Raw genomic sequence first — 18,984 nt, forward strand, 5'->3', positions numbered from 1 at the left:
AAAATTTACTACTAAAAACGGAATATTTTGTTAAATGAAACGAATTTGTTATTTGAATTCCTTTGCTATAAATTATCGAAAATTCTCTTAATGGTTATTTCAGGCTCTTGATTTTATCTGGAAGTCCGGCTTCCAGGATGAATTGTCAGCTTATTGGCGTAGGACTCCGGGTTCATTTCAAGGATGGGCCGAGGATATTAACCACGCTTGGTTAATTCTTCTGGCTCGGAAACAGAGTGTTTCTGATCATCCTAATACACTTTCCCCTACACACAACATATCACAATACCAACCACCACGGAAATATGCGATAGTAAATAAATCCCCCGCACACCTTCAGGAAGGACATCTGGCATGCGAAAAACATGGTTTAATCCAGATCATTACCGATCCCAGATGACTGAAATAAGACCAGGAAAGTAGAAGAATCTCTTAACTACCTGCAGGTCTATCTGAAACATGTCCAAATGAATTGATAACATACGTGTCAAAAATTAGACACTACCGTAAGTTTCTAGGCATATAATCTTTCAAATAAATAGGTATTTTCAACACTTTCAATAAATAGACAATATATTTTATGTTTACCGTTTCCTGTATTTGCCGGCCCCGTGGTGTAGGGGTAGCGTGCCTGCCTCTTACCCGGAGGCCCCGGGTTCGATTCCCGGCCAGGTCAGGGATTTTTACCTGGACCTGAGGGCTGGTTCGAGGTCCACTCAGCCTACGTGATTAGAATTGAGGAGCTATCTGACGGTGAGATGGCGGCCCCGGTCTAGAAAGCCAAGAATAACGGCCGAGAGGATTCGTCGTGCTGACCACACGACACCTCGTAATCTGCAGGCCTTCGGGCTGAGCAGCGGTCGCTTGGTAGGCCAAGGCCCTTCAAGGGCTGTAGTGCCATGGGGGTTTCCTGTATTTATACAACGCTAATAATTGGCCCAATCAAAGCACATTAGAGTAATTTGGTCTTGATTGTTATTAACTGCATGACAGTGCAAATTTTATTAAAAACTTTAAAAACAACTATATCTCAACAAAATTAAATGTCAATTTACTTTTTCAATAAATTTGTTAAATATATTTACAGAGAAACATTTAACAACTGCGCAGTTTTATAGGTTAAATTCAATTGTGTTATTTTCCAAAGTCTTGGTTTCATATTAGTTTTGATTTAATGGGATGAATTTTCGAAAACCCGTATGCGTGCTCAAATTTGCCAAGTCTTTTTATTCCGGGGGATTTGAAGCCCAATCCGACCCTGGGTATTGCCTTGCTAGGAGCACAGATCCCGGCACCAACTGTAGCTGTGCACTTGTCCATTCCACTCCTCCTCCATACTACTTGAGCGTAAAACATTTGCCACGATACTAGACTGGTGTAGAGACGTCCAATTAAACACACTACTCGGAGTGTGAGGAACTGCGGTTTCTCTGGAGCTCATATTATTATATCCTCTTCTTCTACCGCTTCTTCCCACACCTGTGTGGTCGCGGGTGTGAACTGTGTCGCACATGTGGATTTGGCCCTGTTTAAAGACCGGATGACCTTCCTGACGTCAATCCTACGCGGAATGTTGTGTTCACTATTACGTGGTTCTGTGGTGGCTGGTAGTGTGATGTGGTGTGTGAATACGAACAGAAGACTGTTGGGAAAAACACAAACACCCAGTCCCCTAGCCAGAAGAGTCAATCAGACGTTAAATTCTCCGACCTGCGCGGGAATCGAACTCTGGACCCCCTGAACCGAAGGCCTCAACGCTGGACGTTCATCCAAGCAGTCGGATAGTAATAAAATACTACTACTACTAATCTATATATTTAAAAAATTGATGAAAACTAAAGTCAGTCAGTACGGCCATTCTATCCGGTCGATTTCCTTCATTTTTTTAACTGAAAGGTATTCATGCACAGATTTGTCATCAGGCACTATAAATCACTTAACTTTCGCTTTCCTGAAATTATTTGATTTTTCAATTTTTTGTCTCTTTTAAGCTATCATATCTTTGGCTCTAATTGAGGTACGGAGTTCGTTTTGACCTAAGAACACTCAGTGGATCAAGATCTTTCATTTCAGCTCTTAACTATTCAAATTGGTTGATTCTGAGGAAAGTTATGAGTGCACATTCAATTTGAGGTCCCATTTCTTCAACATTTTTTTTCTCATTGAAGCAATTAAATCTTTCGTTATAATTGAGGTACGCAGTTCGTTTTGGTCTAAAAACACTCAGGGGATCAAGCGCTTTCTTTCGAGGTAATAACTACTTAAATTGCTAGATTCTGAGAAAAGTTATGAGTACGTTTGTCTCCATGCCGAAGATCTTTCAAGGACTTTTCAACAATTCAGCGCGTAGTGTTGTTTCAAGGAACGTTTAATTCAATTTCTTTGTGTGATGTATTTTCAAGTGTTTTGTTGACATAATATTACATTCTATTACCGCAGTAAATCATGTGCTTTATTTCATTAAGTCGGAACTTTGCACATACATCCGTGAGGAGGGTAACAAACAACACCATACTTTGCACATTGCGGGCGGAGCCAGCGGGAAACTGCTAATCTATATATTTAAAAAATTATGAAAACTACAGTCAGTCCGGCCATTCTATCCGGTCTATTTCCTTCATTTTTCTTTTAACTTAAAGGTATTCATGCACAAATTTGTCAGCAGGTACTATAAATCACTTAACTTCCACCTTCCTCAAATTATTTCATTTTTTCACATTTTTGTATCTTTGAAGCAATCATATTTTTGGTTCTAATTGAGGTATGCAGTTCGTTTTGGTCTAAAAACGCTCAGTGGATCAAGCGCTTTCTTTTGAGGTAATAACTACTTACATTGGTAGATTATGAGAATAGTTATGAGTACATTTGTCTCCATGACGAAGATCTTTCAAGGACTTTTTAATAGTTCGGTGCGTAGTGTTGTTCCAAGGAACGTTTAATTCAATTGCTTTGTGTAACGTATTTTCAAGTGTTTTCTTGACACAATATTACATTCTATTACTGCAGCAGATCATGTGCTTTATTCCATTAAGTCGGAACTTTGCAAATACATCCGTGAGGATAGTAACGAACAACACCATACATTGTACATTGCGGGCGGAGCCAGCGGGAAACTGCTAGTAATAATAATAATAATAATAATAATAATAATAATAATAATAATAATAATAATAATAATAATAATGATATTGTTATACGTCCTTCTAATAGGATTTGTGGTTTTCGGAGATGCCTAGATGCCAAAATGTTTTACCGTAGGAGTTCTTTTGTGTGCCGGTAAATCTGCCAACACGAGTTTGGCGTATATCAACACCATCTAACACCTCCGGACTGTGCTGGTATCGAATCCGCCAACTTGGACTTTGAAGACTAGCACTTCTAACGCCTGAACCACTCAGACTGGCGGGACAAGTATTATTATTAATACCATTATCCATCAGTAAATTATACAAAAATATAGTAATATTCATGGACTTGGTATTCTGATATATATAGTAGTACTTTCTGTCTGAGTGGAAAAAGCTATATCACGTCAGCCTCATATCCATTGCACCTTTCTTGGAAACAGTTAAACTCTTTATGACAGCTGATAGTGAAACTGTAAAGAACCTGACAGGCTTTCTATGTGAGAACTCGACATACTGTAAGCATTGAAACACAGGGCTCGTCTTTATACTCAGTACAGAATATTTTTTGCTAGTTGCTTTACGTCGCACCGACACAGATAGGTCTTATGGCGACGATGGGATAGGAAAGGGCTAGGAGTGGGAAGGAAGCGGCCGTGGCCTTAATTAAGGTACAGCCCCAGCATCTGCCTGGTGTGAAAATGGGAAACCACGGAAAACCATCTTCAGGGCTGCCGACAGTGGGTTTCGAACCTACTATCTCCCGAATACTGGATACTGGCCGCACTTAAGCGACTGCAGCTATCGAGCTCGGTAGTACAGAAGATGAGACAACATTCACCTATAGTAGAACTTGGAAACTGCTTGATTGTTGTTTTAAGGGGCCTAACATCGAAGGTCATCGGCCCGAACTTGGAAACAAGGTGGAAGTAAAAAAAAAAACATAACATGTTCATATTACATTCATTGTAAAGATGAAATATGTCTATTCTTTCCTGAATCACTACCGAAAATCGGATGAAAGTTTTGTATCCGTGAATGTATCTCGACTCTCCTATGAGTTTAGTTAGAAGTAAAGCGGTCTCAACTTCGAGAACCGCAAGATATAAAAGTATTATTAGCCTAATCTAAGAATACTAATGGAATTGGCTTTACTTTCCACTATTTTAACGGCATCCCGAGATACCATTATAAGAATAAACTCTAAACAAATTATTAGCTTTCTTCCAATACAACGTTTCACAATGCTACGTTGTGGTTATCTCAATAAGTATTTCCTTTATTTTCTAAGACAGAGCCAACAACTGCTTGCAGTATAGCTTTACTCTGGAAGCTGAAGAGTGACATAAGCACTGGACACCAGCTCCGTGGCCTACACTAGCCGCCCACGGCACTGCTATGTACGGAGATAGCAGCAACAAGCAGGCTACAGAGTCCAGGCCGGCCCCACTTAAACTTTGTGTGCTAAGTTCATATATCTCCGCACTAACACTGGCTGGAAACTGTCCTCATTGTATTTCTCCTTTAAATAATGTTAGTTTCGTAAACATACCCAAGATTAAAGAAGTCGGCTCAGACGCAGCCAAGTATTATTATTATTATTATTATTATTATTATTATTATTATTATTATTATTATTATTATTATTATTATTATTGTCCGACTCGTTGGCTGAATGGTCAGCGTACTGGCCTTCGGTTCTGAGGGTCCTGGGTTCGATTCCCGGCCGGGTCGGGGATTTTAATCGCTTGTGATTAATTCTTGTGGCTCGGGGACTGGGTGTATGTGTCCGTTCCAACACTCTTCTCATCATATTCAGACAACATACTACACTACCAACCACCACAGAAACACGCAATAGCGATTACATCCCTCCATACAGGGTTGGCGTTAGGAAGGGCATCCGGCCGTAAAACAGGGCCAAATCCACATGTTCGACGCAGTTCGCACCCGCGACCCCACAGGTGTGGGAAAAAGCGGTAGAAAAAGAAAAAGAATTATTATTATTATTATTATTATTATTATTATTATTATTATTATTATTATTATTAGCATTTGTACCCGTTCTTCACACGGGAATTTGCATTGGATTATATACTACCTTCAGGAATTTATGCGAGGTAACATAGCTCTAATCACATGTTTCATGTGACATGTTAAAATGATATGTTCCTACAAAAGTGCGTAACGTGAAATGTGATAAAGCTGAAGAAAGTCGAGAGAGAATGAGGACGATTTCCGAATTTATTGTACGGTACAGTTCCTGGTCCGAAGTTGTGCGAAATTCTCCGTGGTTTTCAGGTTGCATTTTGTATTTCCGATGCTCTGGCATTGATGATACCTCCCTTAATATCTGTCCTATCAAAAAGAGTAAAATGGCTCTTTAGCTTTTCCCGTTGCCCACCTTGAAGTTTTTTTTTCTTACAAGTCGCTCTACGTCGCACCGACACAGATACTGTAGGTCTTACGGTGACGATGGGATAGGAAAGACCTAGGAGTGAGAAGGAAGCAGCCATGGCCTTAATTAAGGTACAGCCCCAGCATTTGCCCGGTGTGAAAGTGGGAAACCACGGAAAACCACCTTCAAGGCAGCCGACAGAGGGGTTCGAACCCACTATCTCCCGGATGCAAGCTCACAGCTGTGCGCCGCTGACCGCACGACCAACTTGCCCTGTTCACCTTGAAGTAACATGCACGACATGTCCCACGGGACTTGGACTAAAGACCCAAATTTTCGTAATCATCTGCGTTATTATCCTTCGTACGATAAATATGTACTGTACTGTACATGGCATAAAGGAGCGGAAATGACATTCTTAAACGTTTTTTGTGTACAGATTTTTGATAGACCTAATGCTAACGAAAACATTTGAGAATATTCCTCCAATAAACACCAACTCCATGTAATTACCACGACATCATATGCACCTGATAACACAATCCTCAGTGAGTAGAATCCAAATACGTGGTTCGGTTGAAATAAGTCCAGCAATTTTCCACCTTTAGGAATATACAAACAGATAGATAACCAGACACACTGATACCAAAGGGAAAAGTTCTACCTCATGTTACCTCGGTGTTCAGATACATTAGGTGGGGAGGGGGGTAATTTTAAAGCCGGAATAAATATAATGCATCCTATGATTATCTCCTGTTATGGATCCGCCGGGCTGAGTGGCTCAGACGGTTAAGGCGCTGGCCTTCTGACCCCAACTTGGCAGGTTCGATCCTGGCTCAGTCCGGTGGTGTTTGAAGGTGCTCAAATACGTCAGCCTCGTGTCGGTAGATTTACTGGCACGTAAAAGAACTCCTGCGGGACTAAATTCCGGCACCTCGGCGTCTCCGAAAACCGTAAAAGAGTAGTTAGTGGGACGTAAAACAAATAACATTATTATTATTGTTATGGATCCTTCAAATAACTGTACGTCTGCGAGGGTGTCCGTCACTGGCTACAGAGCAGGAAGCCCGTAGAAAATAGTAATTTTCTCCGTCATTTGAAGAGTAAGCGAAATTATGTACATAACGAAATTTATTTAAAATGAAGGGGCGTTTCACATATAGTCTACAGATTTTACATACAGTATAATCAATAAAGTAAGAGAAAACTGAAGACACTATTCTGCTCTTCCCATAAACTCTCAGTCTATTCGGAGATTTTTAAATGGTATGCATATCGAAACCTACTCCTGGATGAGTAGACTGTAGATATGAAGTTTGGCCTAGATATAACCAATAGTGTAAGAGAAAATTTAAAAAACTCTTCTGGTCTTCCTGTAAACCCCCAGTCTCTTTAGCGATTTTTAAATGATATGCATATTGAAACGTGCTCCTGGATGAGTAGTCTCTAAATATGAAGGTTGGTGGAGATATAATGAAGAGTGTAAGAAAATGGAAAACAATCTCTTCTGGTCTTCTTAAAAAAAACCAGTCTATTCAGTGATTTTAAATGATGCGCATATCGAAACATGTTCCTGAATGAGTAGACACTAAATATGAAGTCTGGTCGAGATATAATCAATAGTGTAAGAGAAAGTGGAAATGAACTCTTCTGGTCTTCGTATAAACCCTTAGTCCGTTCAGTGATTTTTAAATGATATGCATATCTAAACCAGCACTTGGATGAGTAGACTCTAAACATGAAGTTTGGTCGAGATATGATCAATAGTGTAAAAGAAAATTGAAAAAAAAAACTCCTTTGATCGTCCTATAAACACCTTGTCTATTAAGTGATGTTTAAAGGATATGCATATCGAAACTCGCTTCTGGATAAGTAGAATCTAAATGTGAATTTTTTCGAGATATAGGCCTAATTAATAGTGTAAGAGAATTTTTAAAAAAATCTTCTCGTCTTCCTATCAACCCCCAGTCCGTTGAGTGATTTTTAAATGATATGCATATCGAAACCAGCCCTTGGATGAGTAGACTCTAAATATGAAGCTTGTTGGAGGTCTATTCAGCATTTTACCCGTGATGGTGGAACAATTAGATAAACAGACAGACAGACACGAAAGCTAAAAACTACTGGTGCGATCTTGAATGAGCCGGAAACGGATAAATATATCAAAATTTGGCGAAATAAATGACATTACTGACAACGGACCCCCTAGAATTTCATTATTATTATTATTATTATTATTATTATTATTATTATTATATTATTATTATTCATTTCTTAATCCGTTTACCCTCCAAGGTTGGTTTTTCCCTCGGGTTCAGCGTAGGATCCCACCTGCACCGCCTCAAGGTCAGTGTTCTGGAGCGTGAGACTTTGGGTCAGGGATACAACTGGTGAAGAGGACCAGTACCATGCTTAGGCTGCCTCACCTGCTATGCTGAACAAGGGCCTTGTAGGGGGATGGGAAGATTGGAAGGGATAGACAAGTAAGAGAGAAGGAAACAGCCATGACCTTAAGTTTGGTACCATCCCGGCATCTGCCTGGAGGAGAAATGGGAAACCACGGAAAACCACTTCGAGGATGGCTGAGGAGGGAATCGAACCCCCCCCCCCCCAATCTGCTCAGTTGACGTCCTGAGGCTCAGTGGACCCAGTTCCAGCCCTCGCAACACTTTTCAATTTTCATGGCAGAGCCAGGAATCGAACCCGGGCCTCCGGGGCTGGCAGGTAATCACACTAACCACTACACCACAGAGGTGGACGTTATTATTATTATTATTATTATTATTATTATTATTATTTTTATTATTATTATTATTATTATTATTATTATTATTATTATTATTATTATTATTATTATTATTATTATTATTATTATTGAAATAAGTTCAGTCATCAGCAGATCACATCCAGTTTGGTCGGATCCATATGAGGACTACCTTTTGCCTACTAGTAATTTAGTTGCCTGCTGTAATAACTATTTAATGAGTTAAGGTTTATCATCAAACTTCATTCCAGTTATGCCTTTGTTTAACAAACATAATATTAGAAAAGAAATGTGAAGAAAAATATATTGACTTCAGCAGTGCAGTCGATTAGTCGCTGGCCTTCTATTCTCAAGGTAGTGCGTTTGATTCCGGCTGCGGTCGATGGCATTTCAGGGAGTTTAAATGAGACAACTCCCTGTCGTTGGCTTTAGGCACGTTAAAGAATGTTTATGATACCCTTTAAATAATGCTCTAGAAATATCAAAAGAAACAAAATATCTTCAATTCCTCGTGCTTATAGACCATTGTAGACGTTCAGTATCATTGTATCTACTGACACCTATATTCTATTATATGGTTTTAAACTCTTTATCTCTCTCTAATTTGGGGCCGATGTCCTAGATGTTAGGTCCCATTAAACAACAAGCACAACAAGCATCTATTTAATTTTCACTAATATCATTTCATATGATAGTCTGAACATTTTTCAATATTCTTATTAAGATGTGATTTTCATATGCATTTTCACAAATAACTCGTACTATTTTTCTTCTTCTTCCTCTTCTTCTTCATTCCTCTTTATCTGTTCACCCTCCAGGGTCAGTTTTTCCCTCGGACTCAGCGAAGGATCCCACCTCTACCGACTCAAAGACAGTGTCCTGGAGCTTCAGACTCTGGGTCGGGGGATACAACTGGGGAGGATGACCAGTACCTCGCCCAGGCTGCCTCACTTGCTATGATGAACAGGGGTCTTGCGGGGTGATGGGAAGATTGGAAGGGATAGATAAGGAAGAGGAACCGTGGGAAACCACGGAAAACCACTTCGAGGCTGGCTGAGGTGGGAATCGAACCCACCTCTACTCAGCTGACCTCACGAGACCGAGTGGACCCCGTTGCATCCCTCGCACCACTTTTCAAATTTCGTGGTAGAGCCGGGAATCGGATCCGGGCCTCCGGGGGTTGCACTGTCCACTACACCACAGAGGCGGACCGTACTAATTTAAGTACATAAAAATGACACATTTTGTGTATTAATCTGAGGAGGGGATGGACTTGGTGTATTAATTTTCTGAATGATGTTGTTTGCCAACAGCTGTTCTTAAGGGGATTTCGTAGTACCCTAATACCATTAAGTTTCCGTTAATTTCAATACTTATCAGTGTAGTCCAGGTAACAGAACGCTTGATTTAGGTAGGAAGTTGTGCTTTATGCTGTCAATGGTTCTATTTCCAGTATTAGGAAATTTCATAGACCATCCTGAGTGAATTTTCCTAAGGTTTCTCTTCATTCATTCCAAGAAATTGTTACTGGTACTTTGAATTTAGACTCGGGGCACTTTCTCTTCTGGCAATAGTGGCAAAAATACATTTAAAACACACACAACACAGATAGCACATTGCATGCTTCTCATACCCCTTCCAGAGGGCCAAACTCTCAACCAAATATCATTTCGATACATGTTAGCATTGCCAACACTTAATGAGCATTTTTTTTTTAATTTTTCGATGTTGCGTGTTTTAAGAACAAGGAAACATAAATGTTCCCTACAGATACAGTATGTATGTATGTTCAGTCTGAAGCCCTAAGGCTGGTTGGATCCTCAACAGCTCTGCTATCAGTTGTCATAGATGGCCTAGGCATCACTGAAGAGGCGTACTAGGAAAATGAGGAGTTAGGTAGTTTCCCGTTGCTTTCCTCGCTGAGCCAGAAGTTGCTATTACATATCAGTCTGCCAAGCCCACCGAAATGCATGCACCAACAGACCCTGTGAGCAACATTTTCACACCATTCATAGCAGGGAATGGCTGCAGAACGAATAGCATTACTAGCATCGATCATACCTCAGTCACTTTCATATTGTCAAAACCAAGGATAAGACAGAGACAGATCAGTGAATGTAACAAAATTGCTCTAGCCCATACCAGAAGACATAGTGCACTGTAAACACTAGGTCCTGCCAGCAAAGGCATATCACATAGTGTTTAAAGGTAATAATATCAACAGGTAGACATATAATTTTCATAGGTGTAAAATGCTGTATTCTAAAAATGAATAGCCTTTCTCACAGTTGGCATTTTAAGGTGGACACAAACATTCGCACACTTCAGAAAATTCGTCTTTCAGTGTAAAAATAACGGTGATTTCCTGTTCTCAATACTTCGTAAGTCTGTCTTGTCTCTCAGTTGACTTCCTTCATGGAATGCCGAAGCTTCCTGGTTGTTTTTGTTCTAGTGTTATGCCGTTCTTGCAAAAGTATATTTCTCAGTTACGATTTACTTGATATACGGTGTTTTCTCGCTCGTTTATCTAACTCACTCCAGCGGTATTCAGTCGGATTGAGCTCTGGGGACTAAGCTGGAGTTTTAAGAGAATATGCGTATTGTAAAGGAACAATCTCTGCCGAATGTTCAAGATCGTTGTCCCGCTGGAATAAGTAATCGCTCCCTAAACCCAGTGTCCCAATGCTCTTCTTTGCCATCAGTCTACCACCTCCATGCTTAACATTGGCTTGCTATTCTGCATTACCAATTCAGTATTGGGCCTCATCCACAGCAGCATTCGGCCATCATAATGAAATATTTTAAAGTGACCCTCGTCCGAAATTAACAGTCTGTTTCTGAAAACTTTGTAATTCACTAATTACTCGTTTGCGAGTGCTAACCTGCTGAGTACCCTGGCCTGGAATCCGGCACGATTGATAAGTTGTCTTATATTCTTTTTTTTTTTCTATTGGCTTTACGTCGCACCGACACAGATAGGTCTTACGGCGACGGAAGGACAGGAACGGGCTAGGACTGGGAAGGAAGCGGCCGTGGCCTTAATTAAGGTACAGCCCCAGCATTAGCCTGGTGTGAAAATGGGAAACCACGGAAAACCATCTTCAGGGCTGCCGACAGTGGGGTTCGAACCCACTATCTCCCGAATACCGGATACTGGCCGCACTTAAGCGACTGCAGCTATCGAGCTCGGTCTTATATTCTTTGTGACACTTGCTTTCCAAACTCTTGGTACACATAAACATATTTTGAAGATGAAGTAATTTAAGTATACATTTAACTTTTTCATATTTTAAAATAGGCAAATGCTGGGGTTGTACCTTAATTAAGGCCACGGCCGCTTCCTTCCAACTCCTAGGCCTTTCCTATCCCTTCGTCGCCATAAGACCTATCTGTGTCGGTGCGACGTAAAGCCCCTAGCAAAAAAAAATTTAACCACTTGCCTTGTCCCCCTGTTGGTCAGTTTCTATGGATGACCCAATCCTTGTTTGATTACTAAGATTTAAGTTTCTTTAAATCCCTGGATTACGCTTTAGAGAGTCTATCGATCGACTTCTTCTCGCGATATTTGCACTCTCAGAATATGATAGAATAATACAACGATGTAACTCTTTTTCCCGAGTAGTTTATTTTACTTTGCAACCCATTTCAGCGTTCTTTAGGCAACTGAGTGTACCGAGCAAGTAGCTGTGTGGTTTGGATCAAATGCATTCCGGAGATTGTGGGTTCGAACCCCACTGTCGGCAGCTCTGAAGATCGTTTTCCGTGATTTCCCATTTTAGCACCAGACAAATGCTGGTTCTCCACCTTAATTAAGGCCACGGCTGCTTCCTTTCCACTTGTAGCCCTTTCCTCTCTCACCGTCGCCGTAAAACCTATCTGTGTCGGTGCAACGTAAAGCCAATTGTAGCAACTGAGTGTGGTGGGGAACTAGTCTGTCCGTTGTTTCTGTATTCACAATCTCTCTGTCAGGGCATTAGTACACACCACTAGGTTCATCGCCCGTTTTTACAGAAGGGAATGGCCTCGTACAAACATTTGTTATATTGTCTTATTACTCGGTTGCAGTAAATATCAACAGGCAAAAAGTATGTTATATGAAAAACTGGCCCTTATTCATGGCCCTTATTCATGCCCCGTTTCCTACCAGTATAATATGTATACTAAGAAGATTTGACAACAGCATTTACCTAGCACTTGCCAAATTTTTGCAGATGACTGATCTGAAGATGTAAGTGATACATTTATCGGCGAATATTATTTTTGCGTGTGCTGAGAAGTGCATAAAATGAGTTGTATTTCCTTGGCACTGAGCCATTTCATCTGGTGCATGTATTTTAGATATAGTGTTATTTCATATATGGTATGCACGTTATTTAAACATGATGTTTTGCTGGCTGCATGGCTACTTGAATAATGCCAAATAAACATAATAATTTCGTGTGGCTATTTCTAGCCGAGTGCAGCCCTTGTAAGGCAGACCCTCCGATGAGGGTGGGCGGCATCTGCCATGTTTAGATAACTGCGTGTTATTGTGGTGGAGGATAGTGTTATGTGTGTCACCGAGCTCGATAGCTGCAGTCGCTTAAGTGCGGACAGTATCCAGTATTCGGAAGATAGTAGGTTCGAACCCCACTGTCGGCAGCCCTGAAAATGGTTTTCCGTGGTTTCCCATTTTCACACCAGGCAAATGCTGGGGCTGTACCTTAATTAAGGCCACGGCCGCTTCCTTTCCACTCCTAGCCCTTTCCTGTCCCATCGTCGCCGTAGGACCTATCTGTGTCGGTGCGACGTAAAACAAGTAGCAAAAGAAAGTGTTATGTGTGGTGTGTGAGTTGCAGGGAAGTTGGGGACAGCATAAACACCCAGTCCCCTGGCCATTGGAGGACGGTTAAAATCCCCGACCCGGCCGGGAATCGAACCCGGGACCCTCTGAACCGAAGGCCAGTACGCTGACCATTCAGCCAACGAGTCGGACATGCCAAATAAAAAAAAAGAATATAAAAATATTGTCTTATTATTAACCCACATCTTGCCTAAAAGGAATTGAGCATTAACACTGTTATACCTTATATAAACAGTCTCATAATTGATATTACACTGTACGAATACATATTTCCGTTATTGTATAATAACTATCGGGCATAAAATTAGTGAAACGCGGTAAGTGTGGGGTATTTAATAGCATAGTTTACACTGTATGTCCAATGGATGGGAAATAACTATCCCTGGCTGAGATGTGTCCTCCGTAATGAGATTCTGGAAAGGTTCAAGTCAGTGAGGGGAAAATTCTCCATCCCATCCTTAATTCACTCCCAGACCAAATATTTCAGTCACTACAATGGCGAACAATTTTCAGATAAGTGTTTTTATACCCCAATGTTCATCATAATTCACATAATAGCTGTACAGCACATGGTTATTTCTGTAATTAACTCTTACTGCTATGAAACTTCTATTCTAGTTCCTCCATCTGCACCACTCCTGCATGCTACTGGGTCGACTAGCACCAGCCTGAACGTTCAATGGAAGCAAGGCGACGATGGAGGAGCTCCTATCTGGGGCTATGTGCTCTACTACAAACGAGAGTTTGGAGAATGGGAAGAAGTAAAAGTGAGCAGAAAACAAAGCAGTTACGTGCTTACCAAGCTCTGGTGCGGGACAACTTACCAGGTAGGTCTCATTTTCAACCAAACCGTTTCAGACAGAAAGGCAACTGCGGGCTAACCATTAATTCCTGCAGCTGGTGGCGGGAGCTGGAACAGAATCGCACGTGTAATAGCTCACTCTGGTGGTCGTGTCCCACAACTATGTCAATTGTGTATACTGTGCTTTAAACAAGTTTCTAAAAAACCTTGCCCTTCCCTCTCTTAAAACCGCTCTTGTTCCCCTCGTGTACACTCTTATTAATAATTATTAATTATTAATTATTAATAATCCAATTTGTTTAACGTCCGTCCGTTCTTAACAGACGCCGGGGTGCCGGAATTTCGTCCCGCAGTAGATTTTTAACGTACCGGAAGCCAAAGACATGGGGTTGTCACCGTTAAACACCCTTAAAAGCCACCGACCTTAGTCGAGTTTGAACCCGTTAACTACCGAGCTCGATAGCTGCAGTCGCTTAAGTGCGGCCAGTGTCCAGTATTCGGGAGATAGTAGGTTCGAACCCCACTGTCGGCAGCCCTGAAAATGGTTTTCCGTGGTTTCCCATTTTCACACCAGGCAAATGCTGGGGCTGTACCTTAATTTTTTTTTGCTAGGGGCTTTACGTCGCACCGACACAGATAGGTCTTTTTTTTTTTGCTAGTTGCTTTACTTCGCACCGACACAGAGAGGTCTTATGGCGACGATGGGATAGGAAAGGCCTAGGAATTGGAAGGAAGCGGCCGTGGCCTTAATTAAGGTATAGCCCCAGCATTTGCCTGGTGTGAAAATGGGAAACTACGGAAAACCATCTTCAGGGCTGCCGATAGTGGGATTCGAACCTACTATCTCCCGGATGCAAGCTCACAGCCGCGCGCCTCATCGCGCACGGCCAACTCGCCCGGTGTGTACCTTCCCACTCCTAGCCCTTCCCTGTCCCATCGTCGCCATAAGACCTATCTGTGTCGGTGCGACGTAAAGCAACTAGGAAAAAAAAAGAAGACCTATCTGTGTCGGTGCGACGTAAAGCCCCTAGCAAAAACACCGTTAAATTGGGATTAGTAGACCAACGTCGTATCCACTACACCACTGGGGCCGGCAGTCAAAAGTTAAAGCAAAAATCGGTCTGATACCTCCGACTGTAAATGGAGCTGCTTGTGAAACTTGTGCAGGTGAACGGACTTAAATCGGTAGAATTTAGCTTAACTATTGACTCGATTAGTTTCAGGATATGGTTCCTTATCTCAAATTGATCCATTTGCCGTCCTCCATCATTCCTGAAAAATTTTGTAACATAATAACGGATACTTCCTGTATAAGTTCACCCAACAAAAAAATGAGCCACCCTAGTGCGCACGCACAGACGGATCGTTAAGCCTGTACAGATGGCGCGGAGAACGAGTCCTGTACTCAACCGCACACGCACTGTCTCTACGTGAGCATAAGGCAGTAGCGATCAGTGATGTTTCAAGCGGACTGTGTGCGTCAACATGGGTAGATGTAAGGATATGACAGAGTGGCCGTGCCCACGGTGCGTGGAGTTGCTGGATATGTTGGTGTTTCGGAGCGGACTGTTCAACGTGTCTACAAGCAGTGGTGTGCTACACGTGGCCACGAAACACGACATCCGAATCGTAGTGAGACAAAGATCCTGACTGAAAGGGGACGGAGACACGTTTCACAGCTTGTGAATCAAAATCGCCTCCAAACTTGACAGGAATTGCTGCAGTCCGTGAAGGAAGGTCTATCCCAATCTGTTAGGGAGAGAAAATTGCGACGAAAATTGCATGCAATGAACATTTGGCGTCGGTCACCTCGCAAGAGGCCATTGCTCAAACAGGCACATAAAGCTGCGCGTCTTCAATGGGCTAGAAACCATGGAACGTGACTGGCGGAACGCAATGGGGTCTAACAAATCACGTTTTTGCCTGTATTCCACTGACACACGTCTTCGAGTGCACAGAAAACCAAATAAAGCGTTCCATCCTGCATGTCTGCAAGGTCAGGTTCAAGTCGGAGGTGGGTCTGTGATGTTTTGGGTGTGTTTTTCGTATCGTGGATTGGGTCCGCTCACTGAAGTGACCACTAACACAAACCAGCATGTTTATTAAAACATTCTGGATGATCAGGTATTGCCTTTCAGTCAACATATGCACGATGAGTATGCTATTGATACCCCGACTTTTCAAGATGCCAAAGCAAAGTTCATCGGGCTGGACGCATATGTGACTGGTTTATGAACACTCTCCCTCCCTCGACTGGTCTACAAAATCACCTAACTTAGAACCCATTGAAAATCTGTGGGACATGTTGGAACAGCAGGTAAAGTGCCAACAGCAGCATCCCCGCAATTTGGTGTAATTGCGCGATCAAATCCTCAGCGAATGGCTTAACCTGGATGCGACTTACCTGCACAACCTTGTGGACTCACCTGCCAACCGAATCCAGGCGGTTATTGAGTCCAGAGGCGGAGTTACACGGTATAAAATAATTCTTGTAATGATTTCTCCAGCGGTGACTAATTTTTTGTCCGGTGAGCTTACTAAGAAGGTTCAGTATAATTTACATTATTTAGCTTACAATACCTCCGTACGTGAAATGAGCAAATCAAAGGTGTTATAAATAAGAAGAGTAAACCGTCAAAAATAATCATCCCCCTGACTACTGTATCTCTGTTAGATTATCAGCTCAGAGGCTGGTTGGATCCTCAAATAGCACTACCAGAGTCATAGGAAGCAGTGCTAAAATAGCGTCAAAATGAGGCGTATTAGTCAAGATGAGTAGTGAGGTGGTTTTCTATTGCTTTCTTCACTGGGTCGGTATTACTGACCCTTCTGACTACACAGAAACATAATAAGATCGAGTGAGTTGACTACTTGGTATGGATCGTGCAGCTGTAGCTTGCATTCAAGAAGATGTTTTTCCAATATTTTCCTTTACACACCAGGCAAGTGCCGGGCCGGTACACTAATTAATGTCTCGTTCGCTAGCTTGCCGCACTGGCACCGAAAACCCATGTGAGTGTGTACGACGTTAAGCCAGTAGTAGGGTTACCAAAAGCAGAGAACAAATAATACATTTAATTAGATTGTTTCGTAGGCTGGACAGTGCCTAACCTGGGTGGTAAAGGAATTCTTGATCCGTCTGGAAGGACATGGGTTCGATTCCCCGGCAGGAATTGAAAATTTAGAAACGTAACTTCCATGTATAGCATTTTGTACCAACATTTGAACAGTATCTTAACATCCTGCGCACACTGACTCGAGTTTGGTGGGGAGCGGACACGGCTATACTGCTACTATTTATCATTTACCACTCCGATCAAAATTGGATTACCTCAGTGACAACCAACGTCTGCTAAATAAACTGGATAGTATTCAGTATAAGAGTATGTGTGTATGTCTAGGAGCTTCGAAATCCACACCTACTAATGTTCTGCTATTGGAAGCGGCTGAAATACCCTTACTCGCTAATGTTTATTAAAACACGCCTATGCAAAGAAGTTCATCAACTCTTACCCATCCTACGAACCTACAGCAATTAACGGAAGAGCATTGACGGTTTTCACTGAGCCAGAGGTAGCATTTGTTACAAAACGTATACACTACTGCCTCAATGTCATCATAGAATAGCAGCAACAACCCATGATATCCCATTTCAGCACTGTCTGAGCCTTTGTCAGTCAGTCGAATACCGACCTGTCTACGAAGCGGTCATTCACTTACCCAGCTCTGTCAGGAGTATTTATTAGGTCAGTAAACATTATCTGTTCATATCCACACCGATGATTCTAAAATCCAGTCGAGTGGCGTGAAATGTGCATTATATTGTCCCAATACTCGTGAAGCCCAATGTTTACGGCTCCCAGTACATCTTCCAGTCTATTTATCGTCATCATTGAAGCTCTCAGCTATGCTAAAAGATGTCTTTTTTTTAAATATCATCATTCCACGTATCCTCTGAGTGACCTGTCCTGACTAGCTACACCTGTCATATCACAGAAATCATTTATACCTCATCAATATAATCCAAAAGATGGTCGATCTTCAACGACGCAGGTCCTGGGTGAGTTTTATTTGAATAAACTCACACACACAGGAACCTCGCTTACTGAAAATGTGGCTTTAACCAATGAAGCGTGCAGAACCGGCCAGATTGTGAAAATTCCTACCAATCCCTTGGATTGTGCGTCAACTATGATCAAACATGTTTATGAACAATGCTCAACGAGATGCAAATATTACTCCACCATACAACAGACTCTTCCACTATGCCCCTGATATTCAAAATGGAATTCTCGAAGACGATTCATCACATATGTCATCTGTATTGAATCAACGTGATGAATACGCCGCACTGCACATGGGATGGACAATCCAAACAAGATGTAAACCATATATTATTCAACTGTCCACCATATCACGCACAGAAAAATTTAATGATATCGTTCCCATTGACCCGTGCTTATAGACATGATATACAGTAGGCTTTTGGGCTTATGCCGTGTCAAGAAAATAAGGTGAAATTCTTTACGTTTCGCAGAGAACTGTGTTCTGCGTCATTCTCATCGCCAGATGTTTCATTCCAGGCTTGTGTCAATGTCATACACCTGTCACTGTCATATGTTACGTACACATGTTATGTGACTTTTACACTGATTCTGATGGTTCCGTCAGGTTCCGCTTCGAACGCTAGCGCTGTACCGCGTCCAGGGAGCCATCTTGTGACGAATGAACGTACCATTTCCTTTTCTGTTATAACGTCTAAATTCAAAAGCTCATTGTTTAAGAAGCCTTTCTCGTGGACAGTCGAGATCTTCTTCTGATGACGCAGAGCTCAGTTCTCTGCTAAACGTAAAGCATTCCACCTTATTTTCCTGACACGGTAAAAGCCCAAAAGCCTATATCATGTCTTTAATGATATCATCTCTTCTAAATGTCCATCAAAAACTACCAAGCAGTATTATCGTACAGTAGAGCTGTGTATTACAACGTTATTTTTTTCTTAACCAAGCTGAACTTACGTGAATGTTACTTTAACTTTTTCATCAGGCTGCC

General features: G+C 41.7%; 1 protein-coding gene across 1 annotated transcript in view; it reads left to right on the plus strand.

Annotated features, from left to right (window-relative positions):
* LOC136863786 (cell adhesion molecule Dscam2) overlaps positions 1-18,984 on the plus strand; it is a 1,545,364-nt gene that overhangs the window by 1,367,289 nt on the left and 159,091 nt on the right. Inside the window, exon 28 of the mRNA XM_068226091.1 lies at positions 13,749-13,957. Within this exon, the coding sequence (XP_068082192.1) occupies positions 13,749-13,957 (209 nt within the window). The remainder of the gene's footprint in view (positions 1-13,748; positions 13,958-18,984) is intronic.

Source organism: Anabrus simplex, chromosome 2, assembly GCF_040414725.1.
Source record: "Anabrus simplex isolate iqAnaSimp1 chromosome 2, ASM4041472v1, whole genome shotgun sequence".
NCBI lineage: Eukaryota > Metazoa > Arthropoda > Insecta > Orthoptera > Tettigoniidae > Anabrus > Anabrus simplex.